At 40.8% G+C, this 16,428-nt stretch overlaps 1 protein-coding gene across 1 annotated transcript in view; it reads left to right on the plus strand.

Moving 5' to 3' along the window:
- The window catches only part of LOC121290452 (cilia- and flagella-associated protein 47-like), a 661,534-nt gene that overhangs the window by 33,759 nt on the left and 611,347 nt on the right, over positions 1 to 16,428 (plus strand). Inside the window, 3 exon segments of the mRNA XM_041210889.1 lie at positions 7,056 to 7,225; positions 11,941 to 12,056; positions 15,797 to 16,026. Coding sequence (XP_041066823.1) covers positions 7,056 to 7,225; positions 11,941 to 12,056; positions 15,797 to 16,026 — 516 coding nt within the window.

The raw sequence follows: 16,428 nt of genomic DNA on the forward strand, positions 1-16,428 counted from the left end.
ACTGGGGAGGGGAGTGATTGAGGTAATGAGAATAGGGTCTGGGGGAGTGGTGATCTGGAAAGCAGGGGGCTGACCACAACTAGGAAGGTGGTCGGAGGCGTGGCAATTGAGGAGTGCAATGGTAGCAGAGATAGGGCAGAGTGGCAGCAGCTATTATTGGGGATGTGTTAGTATCTGGGATTGGGGAAGTGTTGAGGTCACAGTGTGTAGGGTTTGTGAGAGGATCTGAGAGGTTGGGGTCGGAGTTGGAGTGTGAATGGTGACCAGCCTGCTGTTTGAATGGAGAGACTGGAAGAGCACCTCTGCTCCTCCTGGCTCCACATTTAGGTACATAATTTTAACAAACTTACCTTTCTGCTAGTGACTACACCAGTCAATTTAAGGGCCGCCTATTAAGTCTTAGGTAGGTTTGTTTTCTTGAGCACCACTGACACAGGTGCTAGCTGCCTCAGGGCAAGCAAATATTGCAGACAGGGCCTCAAACAGTTAAGGCCCCTTATTTGCATATGAAAAACTGCCTGTTTGGGACATGGGCCATGGATGCCTGGTTTTTGTCTATACCAATACGGCAGGCGGTATGCTTCTGGCTTGTAGTGAATCTGTGCTTCTTGCCTGCCATATTGGAGGTTTAGATGCCTGTAAAAAAAATGGACACTGCTGTTATATTTAAAGGTCTGTGAATCTGTATATGTGTTTGATGTTGTAGCCTTAAAGTATTTAAATACAGGATAATTTAGATTTACTTATTTTATTAAATTGCAGATCTTACGTGTTTAATTAACTATTATGAATACTGAAAAAATGGTATTTATTTTACAAAAAAACATCTCTAAATTGTATTTTCATTTGGTAAATGACTATTGGGGTAGAATTGCTGCTAGGTTGCTCTGATTTCCCTGTATAATTCACCAGAAATAGACTAAACCAGTGCAAAAGTTTGAGGAACTTCAAGTGTAAGCTGTGTCTGCTGCACATTGAGTTTCTGCAATTTTTGCTCTGGCTTAAAAGACATTGGGCTGGAAGACTGCCCTGCCGACAAAACTGGCCACGCTCCCAGATAGAGTTAATTACCATGCCGGGTTTCTGCTAATAGTGCCCAATTTGTGGCCCCTTGAGGAGGCTCTTCATGTTAAACTGTTTTTTAGATGCAAGGGGACAAATAGGCACCTTTTAAAACAAAAACAGAATTACCTGGAAAAACGCAGCAGATCTGGCAGCATCGGCGGAGAAGAAAAGAGTTGACGTTTCGAGTCCTCATGACCCTTTAACCTTTTAAAAGTTTTTACATATTGCAAATAATTTACTAAGAAACTAATTAATATGGACAGGTTAAATTAGTTATTGGCTCTTTTTTTAAAGATATTTTCAGTTATTTAAAGTCAGTCACTCACAGGTGGTGGTCTAGACACTTGTAGTAATTTGACAAACGTAGGACTGTAGCTTTAACAATATTCCTGTTTTGTAAGATCACATGATCTGTGTAAACCAATCAGATTGTAGTGTGGGGAACCTCTAGGAGTGAGTCCTTCTTTAATTATAGAGTGAGATGCACACATGAGCTGCTGCTTCTGTCTTGTAAATAAAGTTCAATGTTTCCACCAAGAAAAGTTGCCTGGAAAATCAACTTTATAATAAACTGGTGCCGAGGATAAATCAGATCCAGTGCTGTCCCTCGCCCAGCGATTGTGAGTATCTAAGATAGTTAAAAAGAAAGGAAGATATACTCATCCAAGATGGCACAGTTTTGCAGAATTGATCCTTTTGAGCCAGCCACAGGTGATTGGTCTCAATATATAGAACGTCTTTAGTTCTACCTTCAAGCCAACAAAATTGTGGGGGAGGAAAAGAAGAGAGTGACTCTCCTGAGTATTTGTGGGACCAAGACCTACAGTTTAATTCGAAGCTTGACAGCCCCCAGTGCCCCTAATTTGAAGACTTTCAGTGAATTAGTAGACCTCTTTAAGGAACATTTCCATCACAAGCCCTCAGTCACAATGCAGAGGTTCAGGTTTAATACACGGAATGGAGACCACTGCTACCTATGTGGCGAAATTAAAACAACTAATGGAATATTGTGATTTCGGTGAAACCGTGAATGATATGCTCAGGGATCGTTTGGTCTGTGGCATACAGGAGGATGCTGTTCAGCAAAGATTGCTGGCTGAAGTGGATCTTGACTTTAAGAAAGCGTTAGAAATAGTGCTGATGATGGAAAGCGCTGTAAAGGATTCACAAGTGATTCAAGGTGCGCAAAATGGCACCATTTTCCTAGTTGGGCAGGAACGGTCAGCTGAAAGTGGGGCAAAAAACCGGGACTCCGCCACTACCTGAAAATTTAGAAGGAACAGCTCAGCAGAAAATTCGAAAACTAAGTGTTATCGACATGGAAACAATCATACTCCTAACAATTACCGATTTAAAGAGAAGTATACAGTATGGAAGACCCAGAAATAACCAATTCTGACATTTATTCCTTATTTAGCATGAAAGTTGGAAAGACAGAGCCAATCACTGTCACTTTACGGCTGAATGGTAAACCCTTAAAAATGGAGGTAGACACTGAACTGTAGTAGGAGAACACACTTTCAGATGTTTAAATAAAGGTGCTCTCCAACTAACTTTGGAATAAACTTCTGCCAAGTTGAAAACCTACACCGCCAAAGAAATCCAAGTAAAAGGTATCATCAGAGTAATTGTTCAGTATAGACACCAATTGGCACAGCTACCAGTGATGGTGGTAAAAGGTGAAGGACGAAGCCTTCTAGGTTGAGACAGGTTGAAAGAGATTAAATTAAACTGGTCCAAAATCTTCCAGTTGTGAGCAGGAGGACTGCCAGAGCTGCTAAAAAAAATCAAACTGTCTTCCAGGATGAACTGGGGAAAATCCTAGACCTGCAGGCCAAGATTTATGTGGACTCAGAAGCAATCTCTCGCTTCTTGAAAGTAAGACTGATGCCATACACCCTAAGAAAGAAGGTTGACACTGAGTTAAACCGGCTAGAGAGGCTGGGTGTCATAAAAGCAGTTCAGTTCTCAGGGTGGGCAGTATAAACTGTGCCAAATTGTCCTTTTCCTATTCTTCATGAAGGCAGGTTGTTCCTTTTCATGAAATGCTGTCCTTCCAATAGTTGTTCTCCGTCAGCTCCCTGTCCTAAAACCAGATCAGATTGTCCGGATCTGTGCGGATTATAAGTTAGTGATCAACAAAGCAGCCAAACTGGACAGGTCCCCTATTCCCAAGGTTGAAGACCTCTATGCCAAACTAGCAGGAGGGACGACGTATACAAAGATTGATATGAGTCACGCATATTGACAACTGGAACTGGATGAGGCGTCCAGAGAATTTGTGACCATAAACACCCACAAACCCACAAAGGGTTATATCAATAACACACCTGCCCTTTGGTATTTCTTTGGCATGTGTCATTTTTCAGAGAACGATGAAGAGCTTGCTACAAGGACTACCTCAAGTTGTGGTCTACCTGGACGATGTACTAACAACTGGATTCACAGGAACAGAACACTTAGCTAATCTAGAGGATGCCCTGAAACAAATTTTAGAAGCAGGAGTACACCTAAAGAAGGAAAAATGTACTTTTCAGGCAAATGAAGTCATTTTTTTGGGCCACTGGATGGATGCCCAAGGTTTACACTCAGTTGAAGAGAAGGTTAAAGCAATCAGAGAGGCACCTGCATCTAAGAACATCTCTGAATGTAAATCATTTTTAGACGTGGTAAATTATTATGACTGTTTTCTACCATATTTGTCAGCGGTTCTAGCCCCTCTACCTTCACTGCTAAAGAAAACCCAGCATTGGGTTTGGGAGTCACCCCAAAAAGAAGCCTTCATGAAAGTAAAACAGCTCTTACACTCTTCAAGTTTGTTAGTGCATTATGACCAGATGAAGGAATTGGTGCTAACCTGCGATGCATACCCCTATGGAGTGGGAGCGGTACTATCTCACGAGATGGACGATGATATAGAGAGGCCGATAGGCTATTTATCCAGAACACTTGCCATAGCCGATAAAGGATATTCGTAGATTGAAAAGGAAGGTCTGTTGATTAATTTTGGTGTAAAAAAAAAAAATTCCACCAATACATGCACGGGAGACATGTCACGATAGTATCAGACCACAAACCACTTTTGAGTGTGTTTAGCGAGGAAAAGGCTATACATCCCATAACTTCTGCGTGAATCAAAAGATGGGCCCTAATTTTGGCAGCATATGAATATGCCATCGTGCATAGACCAGGAATTTATATAGCAAATGCCCATGCCCTAAGTCGCTTTCCTTTGCAAGAGAACAATAAACATGTCCCAATTCCCCAAGAAATTGTATTGGTGATTAATTTCCTGGATTCCTTATTAGCCTGTGCCAGGCAGATAAGAAACTGGATGAATCGTGATCCAGTCCTGTCTCGAGTGAGAGATCAAGTGTTACATGGATGGTCCCAGGAGCCAGTAACTGATGAATTGAAGCCATTTTTCAACAGAGGAGATGAAATAAGTAGTCAGGATGGTATTGTATTATGGGGTGCACAAGTAGTACTGCTCTTAGTAGAGTTACACAGTGCCCATCCAGGAATCTTCAGGATGAAAATGATTGTGTGAGTTTATCTTTGGTGGCTGAGAATGGATGGTGATATTGAGAAGGTAATTAAGCAATGCGTGCTATGTGCACAGCTGCAGAAGTTGCTGGTGGTAGTCCCATTACACCCATTGGAGTGGCCTGGCAGGCCCTGGGTGAAATTGCACATAGATTATGTCAATCCTTTCCTTGGAACCATGTTTCTACGGATTATAGATGCCCATTCCAAGTGGTCAGATGTTTGAGGTAAAGTTGCCAACATCAGGCGCTGCTATAGAAAAATTTCGCCGGAGCTTTTCCATCCATGGCTTGCCTGAAGTAATCATCTCAGATAATGGTACTGCGTTTACCAGTGCTGAATTCCAGTGATTTGTCAGCCTGAATAGTATCAACCACATGAAGACTGCATCATACCATCCGTCATCGAACGGACTGGTGGAAAGAACAGTACAAACTTTTAAGGCGGGAATGAAAAAGTTAAAAGGTGAATCATTGGAATCTAAACTTGCACGGTTCCTATTTAACCACAGAACACCACAACCCCCCACACTAGGACAGATACAATACCTGGAGAGTTATTGATGAGGCATTGCCTTTGAACAAGACTAACTAAGCCTGATTTGGAGGGGAAGGAGGAGAAAAGTCAAGGGGTCTAAAAAGCGACTCATGATTTGCATAGTTGTGAGTAACAATTTACTGTTGGAGAAGCAGTATATGTAAGGAATTTCGGTGGAGGACTGAAGTGGTTACCTGGTAAAGTAAGCTCTGTGACCGGACCATTGTCATACCACGTAGAAGTGGAGGGCCAGGTCATCTGTAAGCACGTGGATCATTTAAGAAGAAGGGGGATACCACAACAAAATGATGTTCCACCTGTAATCACTGTTGAACCTGTGGTTCCTGTTGAAGTTGTTCAATGAAGGATAGACATGCCCAATATCTCTGTCAGAGTGGATGACACTGAACTGCTTGTGCCTAATGAGGTACCTCATGTTATTGCAGTTCCAGAGATTGTGGTTCCTACCAATGAATCAGAAGTCGTGGAGCTACGACGTTCCACACCGATCAGGAAACCACCTCATAGACTGAACATATAATTTCATGATAAAAGCAAAATACTGCGGATGCTGTATGATGCTGTGGGTGCTGACCTTTGCCATACGGACTTGAAACGTTAACTCTGTTTCTCTCTCCACAGATGTTGCTGGACCTGCTGAGTTTTTCCAGCATTTTTCTGTTTTTGTTATAATTTCATGACCTGTGTAAATATTGTAATGGTATGAGATAAATATCCTTGTAAATACAAATGTATAGAAAACTTAAAGGGGGAGGAGTGTAGTAATTGTAGTTTTGATAAACATAGCACTGTAGCTTTAAGAATATTTCTGTGTTGTAAGATTACATGATCTGTATAAACCAATCAGATTGTAGCACAGGGAACCTCTACTGGAGAGTTCTTTAGTTATAGAGTGAGATGCACACGTGAGCTGCTGCTGCTGACTTGGAAATAAAGTTCAATGTTTCCACCAAGAAAAGTTGCCTGGAAAATCAACTCTATTACAACACTTATCTTTTTTACTGATAAAGCCATTTTTAGCTGTAATCATAAATTGCACTAGATTAGCACCCTTAAATATATCAAGAATTTTTTTTCATACAAGGGAATGGAATAAACAATTAGGTTCTGAAACTTTGCCTGTTGTTCATGAAAGATTTTTTATTTGTGATTATGCAAATGAGATTGTGTGAACCATAACTTCACTTGGGAAAACTCTAGCAATTTTGAGCGCAATGTACACCAAGATTGACGATTGTCCCCAAATCAGAAACTTTACTGTATTTTTTTTTTGAAGTGATACTATCTGGAATGACCATTTCAAACTTGATTTTGGGTACTGTTAAGTTAATCAAATTCCTTGGCTCTGATAAACATTTGTAAGGATGACTTGCAAATGATTTCTCATTTATGTTGAAATTTGTACACTTTATGAATTTCCTGAAATGGTGCATGTCCAACGTATTGTCATATCATAGTTGACACATTGACGTGATGTGGTGTAAAATTATGTGTGATGAATTCCTGACCTGAACCAGATCATTTGAATGAAATGCAGGATTTGGTCTTGCTTTCACCTACTTAGGAGGAAGTAAGATCAAATATGTTGTGGAGGGCAGGGAAACAGACCTAAATCTGGAGAGCCACCTGTTCTAATTTTTGGACGGATCATGGTTTTGGAAGTTATCATTCTTCCTTGAATTTCTACTTTGAGTGAATATAGCTGTGGAGTGAGGTTTGTTGCTAAGTTAATTTGTTGATGAACATGAATCATTTTCTACAATATAAAAGGTTGGTTGTCCCTGCTAGTAGGCAAGTTGGTGATTTATTTTTGTTGCAGAATCAAAGGTTATTGATAAAATATGCTTTCCTTAATTTAGTTTTTAAACTAATTGTCTTTGATTTAGGGTACAGAACTATCCTTGAGTGCCGATGCAGTTTTGGCAAATAGAGGGGTAGACAATCCCAGGCCAAGTGCTTTTACATCTGCTCTGATTCTGTGTCAACCTTGCCAAGGGATTCTATATCCATATGACAAAACCATTGTTACTCTGTGCTTCAGTCCAAAGGAAATTGAGTAAGTCAAATGATTCTAAGGATATTGAAATTATTTTATTACTGTATTTATGTTTTTACATTCACTCATTGTAATGGATTAATCTACTGTCTAGATGAGAGAACTCAAATTATAATGCTAAAAGATACAATCTCAGAATTATCCCAACTGTCATATAAAAATAGCATATTGTCTCCCTCGAGTATATTTTATGTGGGAATTGATAACATTGAACAGATTAAGACCTATGCACCTTGCTATTGATCATCTCTGCTACAATGTAAAAAGTGCTGAATTGTTATTTATTATAATTTTTAAGGAACATAAAATAATTGGAGAACAACCATTTGATCTATTGTTCCTCTTGTATTTCAGCTCATCCAACAACATCTTGAACTCTTTGAATATTGTTGATTCATTACCTTATCTTGTGAATTATTCCAAACATTTATCATCCTTTGAGTAAAGCAATGTTTTAACTTTATGTCTCACTAAATTACGTCCTCTTGTTTCATTGACTTGATTGATCTTAATGTTATCAAATATATCACTGTGCTGTTGCTCACAGAAAGTCAATAAGAAAACTATATTTTTGCTCCCTTATTTTATTATGCATCTCACATCTCACCTGGTGATATAAAACCAGCTGCTGTTTAAAGAGCAATGGGAGCATTGGAGGAATTAGTCAACTTGGGCAGCAAGAATGGCAACCAGATTTAGGAAATGAGTGATCAATGTGATTTCCTCATAATGGAGATATAGAGCAGCAGGTATAGGCTGTGGTCAAGGGCCAGTGACTCAGGAAGATTGTGATGCATGTTTCATGGGGGGAAGTGAGAGAACCTTATTGAATACCAGGACTCCTGTGCAATGCAGCAAGAAATTCATTGACCTTATTAGACTAGCCATAGTAGGCTGCCAGCTCACCCTGACCCTCCTTGCGGTTTGTGCGGACTCTTTTGTTTGTTGCTGTCACAGTGTCAGATGAGGCAGAGGTGAAAGTTGGATATGACAGTGATGTTTGGATGGACTCCAGAAGTTAACTATGGGCTTCTGGGCCTGCGGAATCCTATTCTAAAAGAAGAATGCTTGGCAAACATTTCACTTGCTTAGAGTCATTGATGACCATTTAGGAGAGCCTGAGACAGCTAACAGGGTTCATGGCAGAGTCTGATAACATCCTCTGTGTCAGTATACAAGAAGGATTCAAAAGAGTACAGTGCTATTCCCACCAAGATAGAGGCCTGCAGGCCAGTCAGTGCATCGAAAGTGGGTATTTTGACCACCAAATTTCAAGTCTGAGGGGAACATTTGGAGAGAATGAAGGATATTAGCTTCCAAGATCTACAGGATGATCTATTTCAAAATCTGCAGGATTTTTTTGTATGTTCATGAGATGTGGGTATTGCTAGCAAGGCTAGCAATTATTGCCATCCTTATTTGCCCTTGAGAAGGTAATGGCGTCTTCTTGAACTGCTGCAGCTATGTGGTGTAGGTACTCCCACAGTGCTGTTTGGGATGGAACTCCACGATTTTGACCCAGCTATAATGAAAGAATAGCAATATATTTCCAAATCAGGATAGTGTGCTGTAATGCATCCTTTAGAAGTTACACATGGGGCCGCTGTGCACCCAGGGTGGTGAATGGATGCCAGTCAAGTGGGCCGCTTTGCCCTGGATGATGTTGAGCACCTTGAGTGTTGTTTGAACTGCTCTCATCCAGCCAAATGGGGGCATTCCATCACACTCCTGACTTGTGCCTTGTAGAAAGTGGACATGCTTTGGGAGTGAGGAGGTGAGTTACTTTCCACAGGATTCCTAGCCACTGACCTGCTTTTGTAGCCACTGTATTAATGTGCTTGTTCCAGTTCAATTTCTGGCCAGTGGTAGCTCCCAGGATGATGATGGTGGGAGATTCAGTGACAGTCATGCCATTGAGTGTCAAGGGAAGATGGTTAGAGATGGTAATTGCCTGGCACTTGTGTGCCACAAATTATTAATCCTGAGTCAGCTATATAGGTGGTACTACTCATGTTAGCTGCATGCCTATAGGGGGAGGTGGTGTAGGGTATAGGCGGAGGTTTGGTGGATATCCAACTTCCATGATGGCATTTAAAGGCAACCAGCATCTCTTAAAGGGGAGGTCCATCCTCGCTGCAGCCACCAAGGAAACAGTTTTTAAAAATTGGGATGGTGGGATTGTTTTATAAGGAGAGATTGAGGAAACTGGGCCTGCATTTTCTAGCATTTTGAAGAATGAGAGGTGATCTCATTGAAACTTACAAAATTATTACCAGGTGTGACAGGGTGGATGTGGACAGGATGTTTCCTCTGGTTGGTGAGTCTGGAAAACTGTTCAGAACACAGGGGCCACTGTCTCAGAATAAAGGGCAGCCCATTTAAGACTGAAATGAGAGGGAATTTCTTCACTCAGATGGTGGTGAATCTTTGGAATTCTCTACCCCAGAGGGATGTGGAAGCTCAATTATTGAGTATGTTGAAGACAGAAATCGATCGATTTCTGGATACCAATGACATCAAGGGATATGGGCTAGTGGGGAAAAATGGTGTAAGAGGTAAATGATCAGCCATGATCTGTTTGAATGGTGGAGCAGGCTTGATGGGCTGAATGGCCTACTTCCTATTTTCTATATTCCTAAAAGAGATATGGCTGAAGTACTAAGAAAACCAAGGCTCTCAGATGCTGCCTTGGAGGTCCTGGTGCAGGTAATGGGCAGGAGAAGGAATATCCTCCTCCCTTCAGGGGGTAAAAATTCCACTCCCAGTTTTAAGAGATTAGAGAGTATGTGAATATCTGGACTCTAGTACCCAGTGTATGGCTACATCACCAAATGAAGTTCAATGATCTTACTAGAGTTGTTAAGTATACCTCTTATTCTGTGCTCATAACTGCACTACTTGTGGCTAATCAAAAGCCTCACAAAATCCTTCTCCCCCACTTCCCTTCACTTTCATATAACCACTGCCCAACACTTCACCACATCTCTTTCTCCTCTGTAAGAATGTAGAATTTTAGAGGATAATGTTCCAGCTTTTACAGAAATGGCACTTTAGATAATTATGTGGTTGTGAAGGCCTTCACTAGCATGTGCAGGGCATTGCAAATTCTGATGAATACTTGATTAATTTATTGCTGACTGTAAATGTATACACCCTGTGCAATGTTAATTGGGATTATTCAAATCAACCAACTCAAGAAGGTATATGTTTTGTGGTTTGTCTCATGCCCTAGTCTACATTAAGAAGGTTTCCCTATACCCATGAGTAACTCTTGTCTGACTCAGGTAGGTTATTTCGAAACTACTTTATTTACACTACATACAAGATGAGCTACTAAGTAAGCACATCTCCCTTGTGCATAGGCTTTTCCATCTGTTCGACAATCTCTAGCACATAATTTCCGATGCCCCGTTACATCATGATACACATCACTAACTTATTACCGTAACTATTAGCCTATTATGCTACATTATTAATGCTAAAAAGTGCTAATATAGACCAAAGAATGTTAATGAGTCTGACATACGCTGGTGGTCACAGGGGCAGTAGAAAAGCTATCATAATTTTGGAGGCATTTTCTCTCAGTACATTCCTATGCATCATTGAAAACAATAAGCAGCTGTAAGCTAAGTCTGACTGACCTCACTCAGTAATATTGCAAAAATGGCAATTATGATCATGAGGCCAGGAACTTTATTTGTAAAATGTTTTGAAATTGTCTTACAAGTAAGTTTAAAAAGTACTGGGGTGGGGTATTTTTGAAAAATTTCAAGAACCAAACCATTACGGAGTTTTGCTCCTGTTATACCATAGCATTCTATCATTCACAAATTAACTGCCTCAAAACACCATAGGGTTTAATCCTGGCAGTTTTAGTGGGATTCTGCCCCCTGATGTGCTTTAGTATGGATTTATTGGAGGTTGCAGGGTCAGAGAGATGGTCCCTCATTTGTGTTAGTTTTCAGGCACCTGTGTCATTACAAACAAATCCCAGTTTCCTATCTGTCCCAAGTAGACTGCAAATCTACTGCCTGCAATGGGACTGATCCAAATATAATTGCTTTTCTTTGGGAGTTCAGGCTGCATTCTTCCCAGACTCTGCTCTATATCTGGAGGCTGGCGTGTCTAATCTCTCTTGGCATACCAAGTCCACATCTCTTGCCCATTGACAGTATTTCCCTCATTAAGGAAGGCGGAGGTTTTTCCTTTTAAGATGTTGACGAGAGGTAAGGCCACAATCAGATCAGCCATGATCTTAGACTCATGGGAACAAATGGCTTTCTCCTGTTCCTATTTCTTATGCTCTTGCGTTCTAACTCCTGGAGTTGGTGATGACATGGATTAACCGTTCTTTTCAATGCAAACAACTGGGCTTCTGCAAATGTTATGGCAAGGGTCTGTTGGAACTTTTAAGGATGTTCTGAGAGATCTTACCTATAGTATAATTTGTGAGCAGTGGCATGGAGATAATTTTTCACATTCACTGCCTTGGTGGTAAACCTATGGAGAGGATTATTTAGTCATTGTACAACCTGCCTGATTTTCATTAAAATTGGTTTCAAAGGAATGAAAATCAGATGAGTTCTACACAAATAGGCAGTTCACTCCTCTAGATTTCAATCCCAGCAGTGATGATGAAAATTTACACCGCAGAGATTTTTGATTTTAATGCCTGAGAAACTGAAAAACATTTTGATCTTTCCCATATTTCATAGAAAAAAGGATCAAATGGCAGATTACAAAGAATATGCCCTTTATGTGAGATTTGAGGCCATGGGCAGCTGCAATGGCTTTATGCAGAAGTCATCCACTGGAAGCTATGAACAAAAAGGTACTGAACAAATTTAAAATGCAAAATGTTGATTGAATCAGAATTGTAAACTAATGGGGTGTGATATTATTATTTGAATACATTAACGCATTCATGTGCTAATACTACACAGCAAGCTCTATATTTATTTTTTGTTTCCTATAGCTGTAACTCACATGGCAGTGGTAGCTAATGAGACAGAGTTTTCATCACAGGGTTGGGAATTTTGACCTTGGGGGCAGGAAACAGAGGCAGGGACTATTACTGGGTACTGAAACTGCCCCCAGGGGAAACAATCTGACCTGGAATTTTGACTGGGGCACCCCCTTAATTAGCATGGAGACAGGTTTGCTGTCTAGTTAAAGATGACGGGTGGACTCTTGAAGCTACAGGGCCAGTCATAGGTCTTACAGTTTCAGAGGAGAATCTGGCTGCAGTGAAAGGTAAGTAACTGAGAGGGTGCTTTAACAAGAAGCTTCCCTCTCAGCTACTTATTAAAAAATGTAACCAAAAACATACAAAAAGCAGCCATGCAGGCATCATTATCAGTGGGTGGGGGATGGGGTGTGGGGAGAGCCTATCTACAGGGTGGCCCTTGGCTGCACCCCGACCTGAGCAGGCAGAGAGGACCTGTAGGCCCACCTAGAGCACCAGCACCCCAGACTTCCACCTGGGACCTCGTCTCCAGGCAGTAAACCCGCCACCCCCACCCCTGGAACTGACTGAAAAATCCAAGTTTGCCTCTTATCTCTGCTTTAAAAGGCTCTTAATGAACTTAATTGCTTGCCTACCATGTGGGGGTGGATGACCTTCCCCAGTCCTGAACCTGCATCAGTCAAAATGGCAGATGTGAGGACCAGAGATGTTATAATAATACTGTCAGTGGCCCTGAAAATCCAAACCATTGTGTGAATGCATTGGAAAATAAACTAAGGCATTTTGGCTTCATTGTCGTTTCAGTGTTGTTTCACAATTGATTGGTAAGAATGCTGAGTGTTTTATGTTATGGGAGAGACTTGCAGAACTGAGCTTGTTTTCATCAAAGCGAAGAAGCTTAAAGGAAATGTCATCAAGGTCTTTAAATTGCTGAGGCACAGGTGATGTAAATGTAATCAGATTATGTTTTAATCCATGAATATAGAACTAGAGGGTTAAAGTTTAAAATGAATTTGTCTTAAACGAGATTAGGTGTTTAACAAAACATCAGAGTATGGTGTGGAATTTGAAAATGACTGCCAGTCAAAACAAAAGGGAGATGTATAATTATTTGGTTTGAAGTGTATGGATATTAATAGTTTTGGATCATAATGAGCAATTTGGCATCCTGTTTTTAAGGACCACTTTTGATGTGATGGGAAATAGGATTTTATTTTGATAAAAATAGAGAGAATTTTTAAGACTTTAGTAGATTTACTATTATTACATTAGCGGCAAACCAATTTCACTTTGTAGATAACAGTAGTTCTCAAGTTTTGAGAGTAGAACACCATTAATTTTGTAGATCTTTCTTTCAGGACATATAAATAGTATGCGTTAGATCAAATTCCAAGATAAACACTATACTAATGGTCCAGATTTTACTACTGGGGACTCTTAACTGGTACAAAAGAAAGAAGAAATTATGGAGCAAGTGAATTGCAGCATTACTTATGCAACACCATATTTCCTTTTGACTTTTAACCCCTGTGACATTTAGCTTCATTGAAAACTGTGAGAAACTATTGATTATAGCTCTGTCCATTAAAAGCAAAGGCAATCATAATTTTCGTGGATTAAGACAGTTTTCATGCTGCTGTCAATTAGACTGAAAAATAATTGATGGAATCTTGTGCTCTCATTGGTGGCGAGCTTGGAAGTGAGAAGTGGGTGTACTTAGGTGGGATGGTGTGTACTGGAACCCTGCCGCTTTGGGGGGTGGTGGGATCCCTCAATCAAAGGCACTCACTGCCTGATCGAAGGACTGGTCATCGGGACCCTCATTGGAGAGGGTCCACTGAGTGCCACCCCCTGCCCTTGCTGAGGACATGCACACCCCATCCCTGTGAACCCCATGAACCCCTACATTTGTTCTGCTATTATTACGTTCTGCTTTCTGACCTTAATGCCACCATCATCACCTCCTTTAGCCAGTACCACTGCCATTAACACCCCTTTGTCCTTTTGTTCATGACATCTTTGGCAATCTCTCCTTTACCCCCACCTATTGCTGGCCTCCTATCTAGCTTCACCTGCTGCACCCCCTTAAACATTGTAAATTTCATAACATTTTTACTTCGCTTTAGCTGTGAAGAAGAGTCATATGGACTCAAAACGTTAACTCTGTCTTTCTCTCCACAGATGCTGTTAGACTTGTTGAGTTTTTCCAGCATTTTCTGTTTTTGTTTCAGATTTCCAGCATCCGCAGTATTTTACTTTTATCTAAGTATTTTTGAAGTGTAGTTACTGTTGTAACACAGGAAACGTGCCAGCCAGTTTTGCACAGCAAACCCCACAAATAGCAATTTGTTAATGACCAGATAGTCTGTTTTTGTGATGTTTTTGTGATGTTGAACGAGGGATTAATATTGACCAGAACACCAGCGATAACTTCCTGGTTCTTCTTTGAAGAAATGCAATGGAATCTTTTACCTTCACCAGATTAGGGCAGTTGGGATCTTGGTTTAACATCTCACCCAATAGAAGGCACCTCCAACAGTGCAGCACATCCTTAGTACTGCATTGCAGTGTTAACCTTGAATTTTGTGTTCAAGTCCTGGAGTGGGTCTTGGACCCAGAACCTTGTGAGTCAGAGGTGAGTGTGCTACCAACTGAGCCACAGCTGACACAAAATAGAATGCAAATGAATATTCAGAGCAAGTAAATAAAAGAATGGTAATACAAAAAGAATATATATTTTTAAATTCCTAGCTCTGAGCTGGTTACAATTTCCCTGCAGTCTATCAGATCCATTCTAGCTCTGACCTCTTTAGCAGCAGCAGGATCAATAACTGGTATAAAAACAAAAAACTGCGGATGCTGGAAATCCAAAACAAAAACAGAATTACCTGGAAAAACTCAGCAGGTCTGGCAGCATCGGCGGAGAAGAAAAGAGTTGACGTTTCAAGTCCTCATGACCCTTCAGCAGAACTGGGTGAATCCAAGGAGAGGGGTGAAATATAAGCTGGTTTAAGGTGGGGGGGGGGGGTGTGTGGAGTTGGGTGGGGGCGGGGTTAGGGTTAGCCTAACCTAGAGGGGGTTTGGTTTGCCCCCCCACCCCCCCACCCAACAACCAGCACCCCTCACCCCTCCCCCACCTTAAACCAGCTTATATTTCACCCCCCTCCTTGGATTTATCCAGTTCTGCTGAAGGGTCATGAGGACTCGAAACGTCAACTCTCTTCTTCTCCGCCAATGCTGCCAGACCTGCTGAGTTTTTCCAGGTAATTCCGTTTTTGTTTTCCATAACTGGTATCCTCATCCCACTCAGTTAAACAACCATATTATCATAAACACAAATCACTTAGCATTTTTGCTTTGGCCATTGGCTGTGCTGCTTCGGACTTGCTGCTACGCTTGCTGTGTGTTTTTGTATTAGATATGCAAAAAAATTTGGACTAAGTTATCAACGGCCAGAGTGGGATATCACATGGCAAAATTTACAGCGTTTCACTGTTGCAGGATAAATCTAGGCCAAGATAGCTTAAATTCTCAATTTTGATCTGTAAACTCTAGCTGAATCAGCATGGAAGATGTTGCTCATTGTTTCATGTCTCCTTTTATAGATAAGCAGCAAGTTGAGTTAGCACTCACCGGAACTGGGTTTCCTGTCAGCTTAAACATCAGTCCATCGACAGAATTTGATTTCAAGGAATGTCTTGTTGGTGAAAAAGTGTATGTGAGGACTACTATTCGAAATGACTCGCCATTCCTTCCGCTCTTCTTTCAGTTCCCTAAGATAGCACATTTTCGGGTCACTCCTGCAAAAGGAAAGATGAAACCTGGACAGTCAAAGGTAAATATTTTTGAAATACACTAATTTTCTCATTTGCATTATGTTATAAAATGTGTAAATTTGGGAGAAAAATTCTATTTTCATTGTGTTCAACTGTATGAGTTAACAAATGACGTGTCAGGTTCTCTTTACTAAACGCGGAGAATCATATTCTGTGAGTGGAGTGGTGACTTGAACAACTATCACTGTTGTGCTGGGGAATTTTTAAAAAATGGGTTGTGGATTGAAATTCACCTCAGATGATTGGATGATGGTATGGTATGATGGATTAATGATATTGTGTGAAATTAGTGTGTGGCAGTGTCACCCCAGCTCTTATTGGATGAAAGCTGATAGCACAGCCTGCATACAAATTATTATTTAGTTGGCAAACTCTCTCAAAGATTATAAAGACCGATTTTC

This window comes from Carcharodon carcharias, chromosome 18 (genome assembly GCF_017639515.1).
Source record: "Carcharodon carcharias isolate sCarCar2 chromosome 18, sCarCar2.pri, whole genome shotgun sequence".
NCBI lineage: Eukaryota > Metazoa > Chordata > Chondrichthyes > Lamniformes > Lamnidae > Carcharodon > Carcharodon carcharias.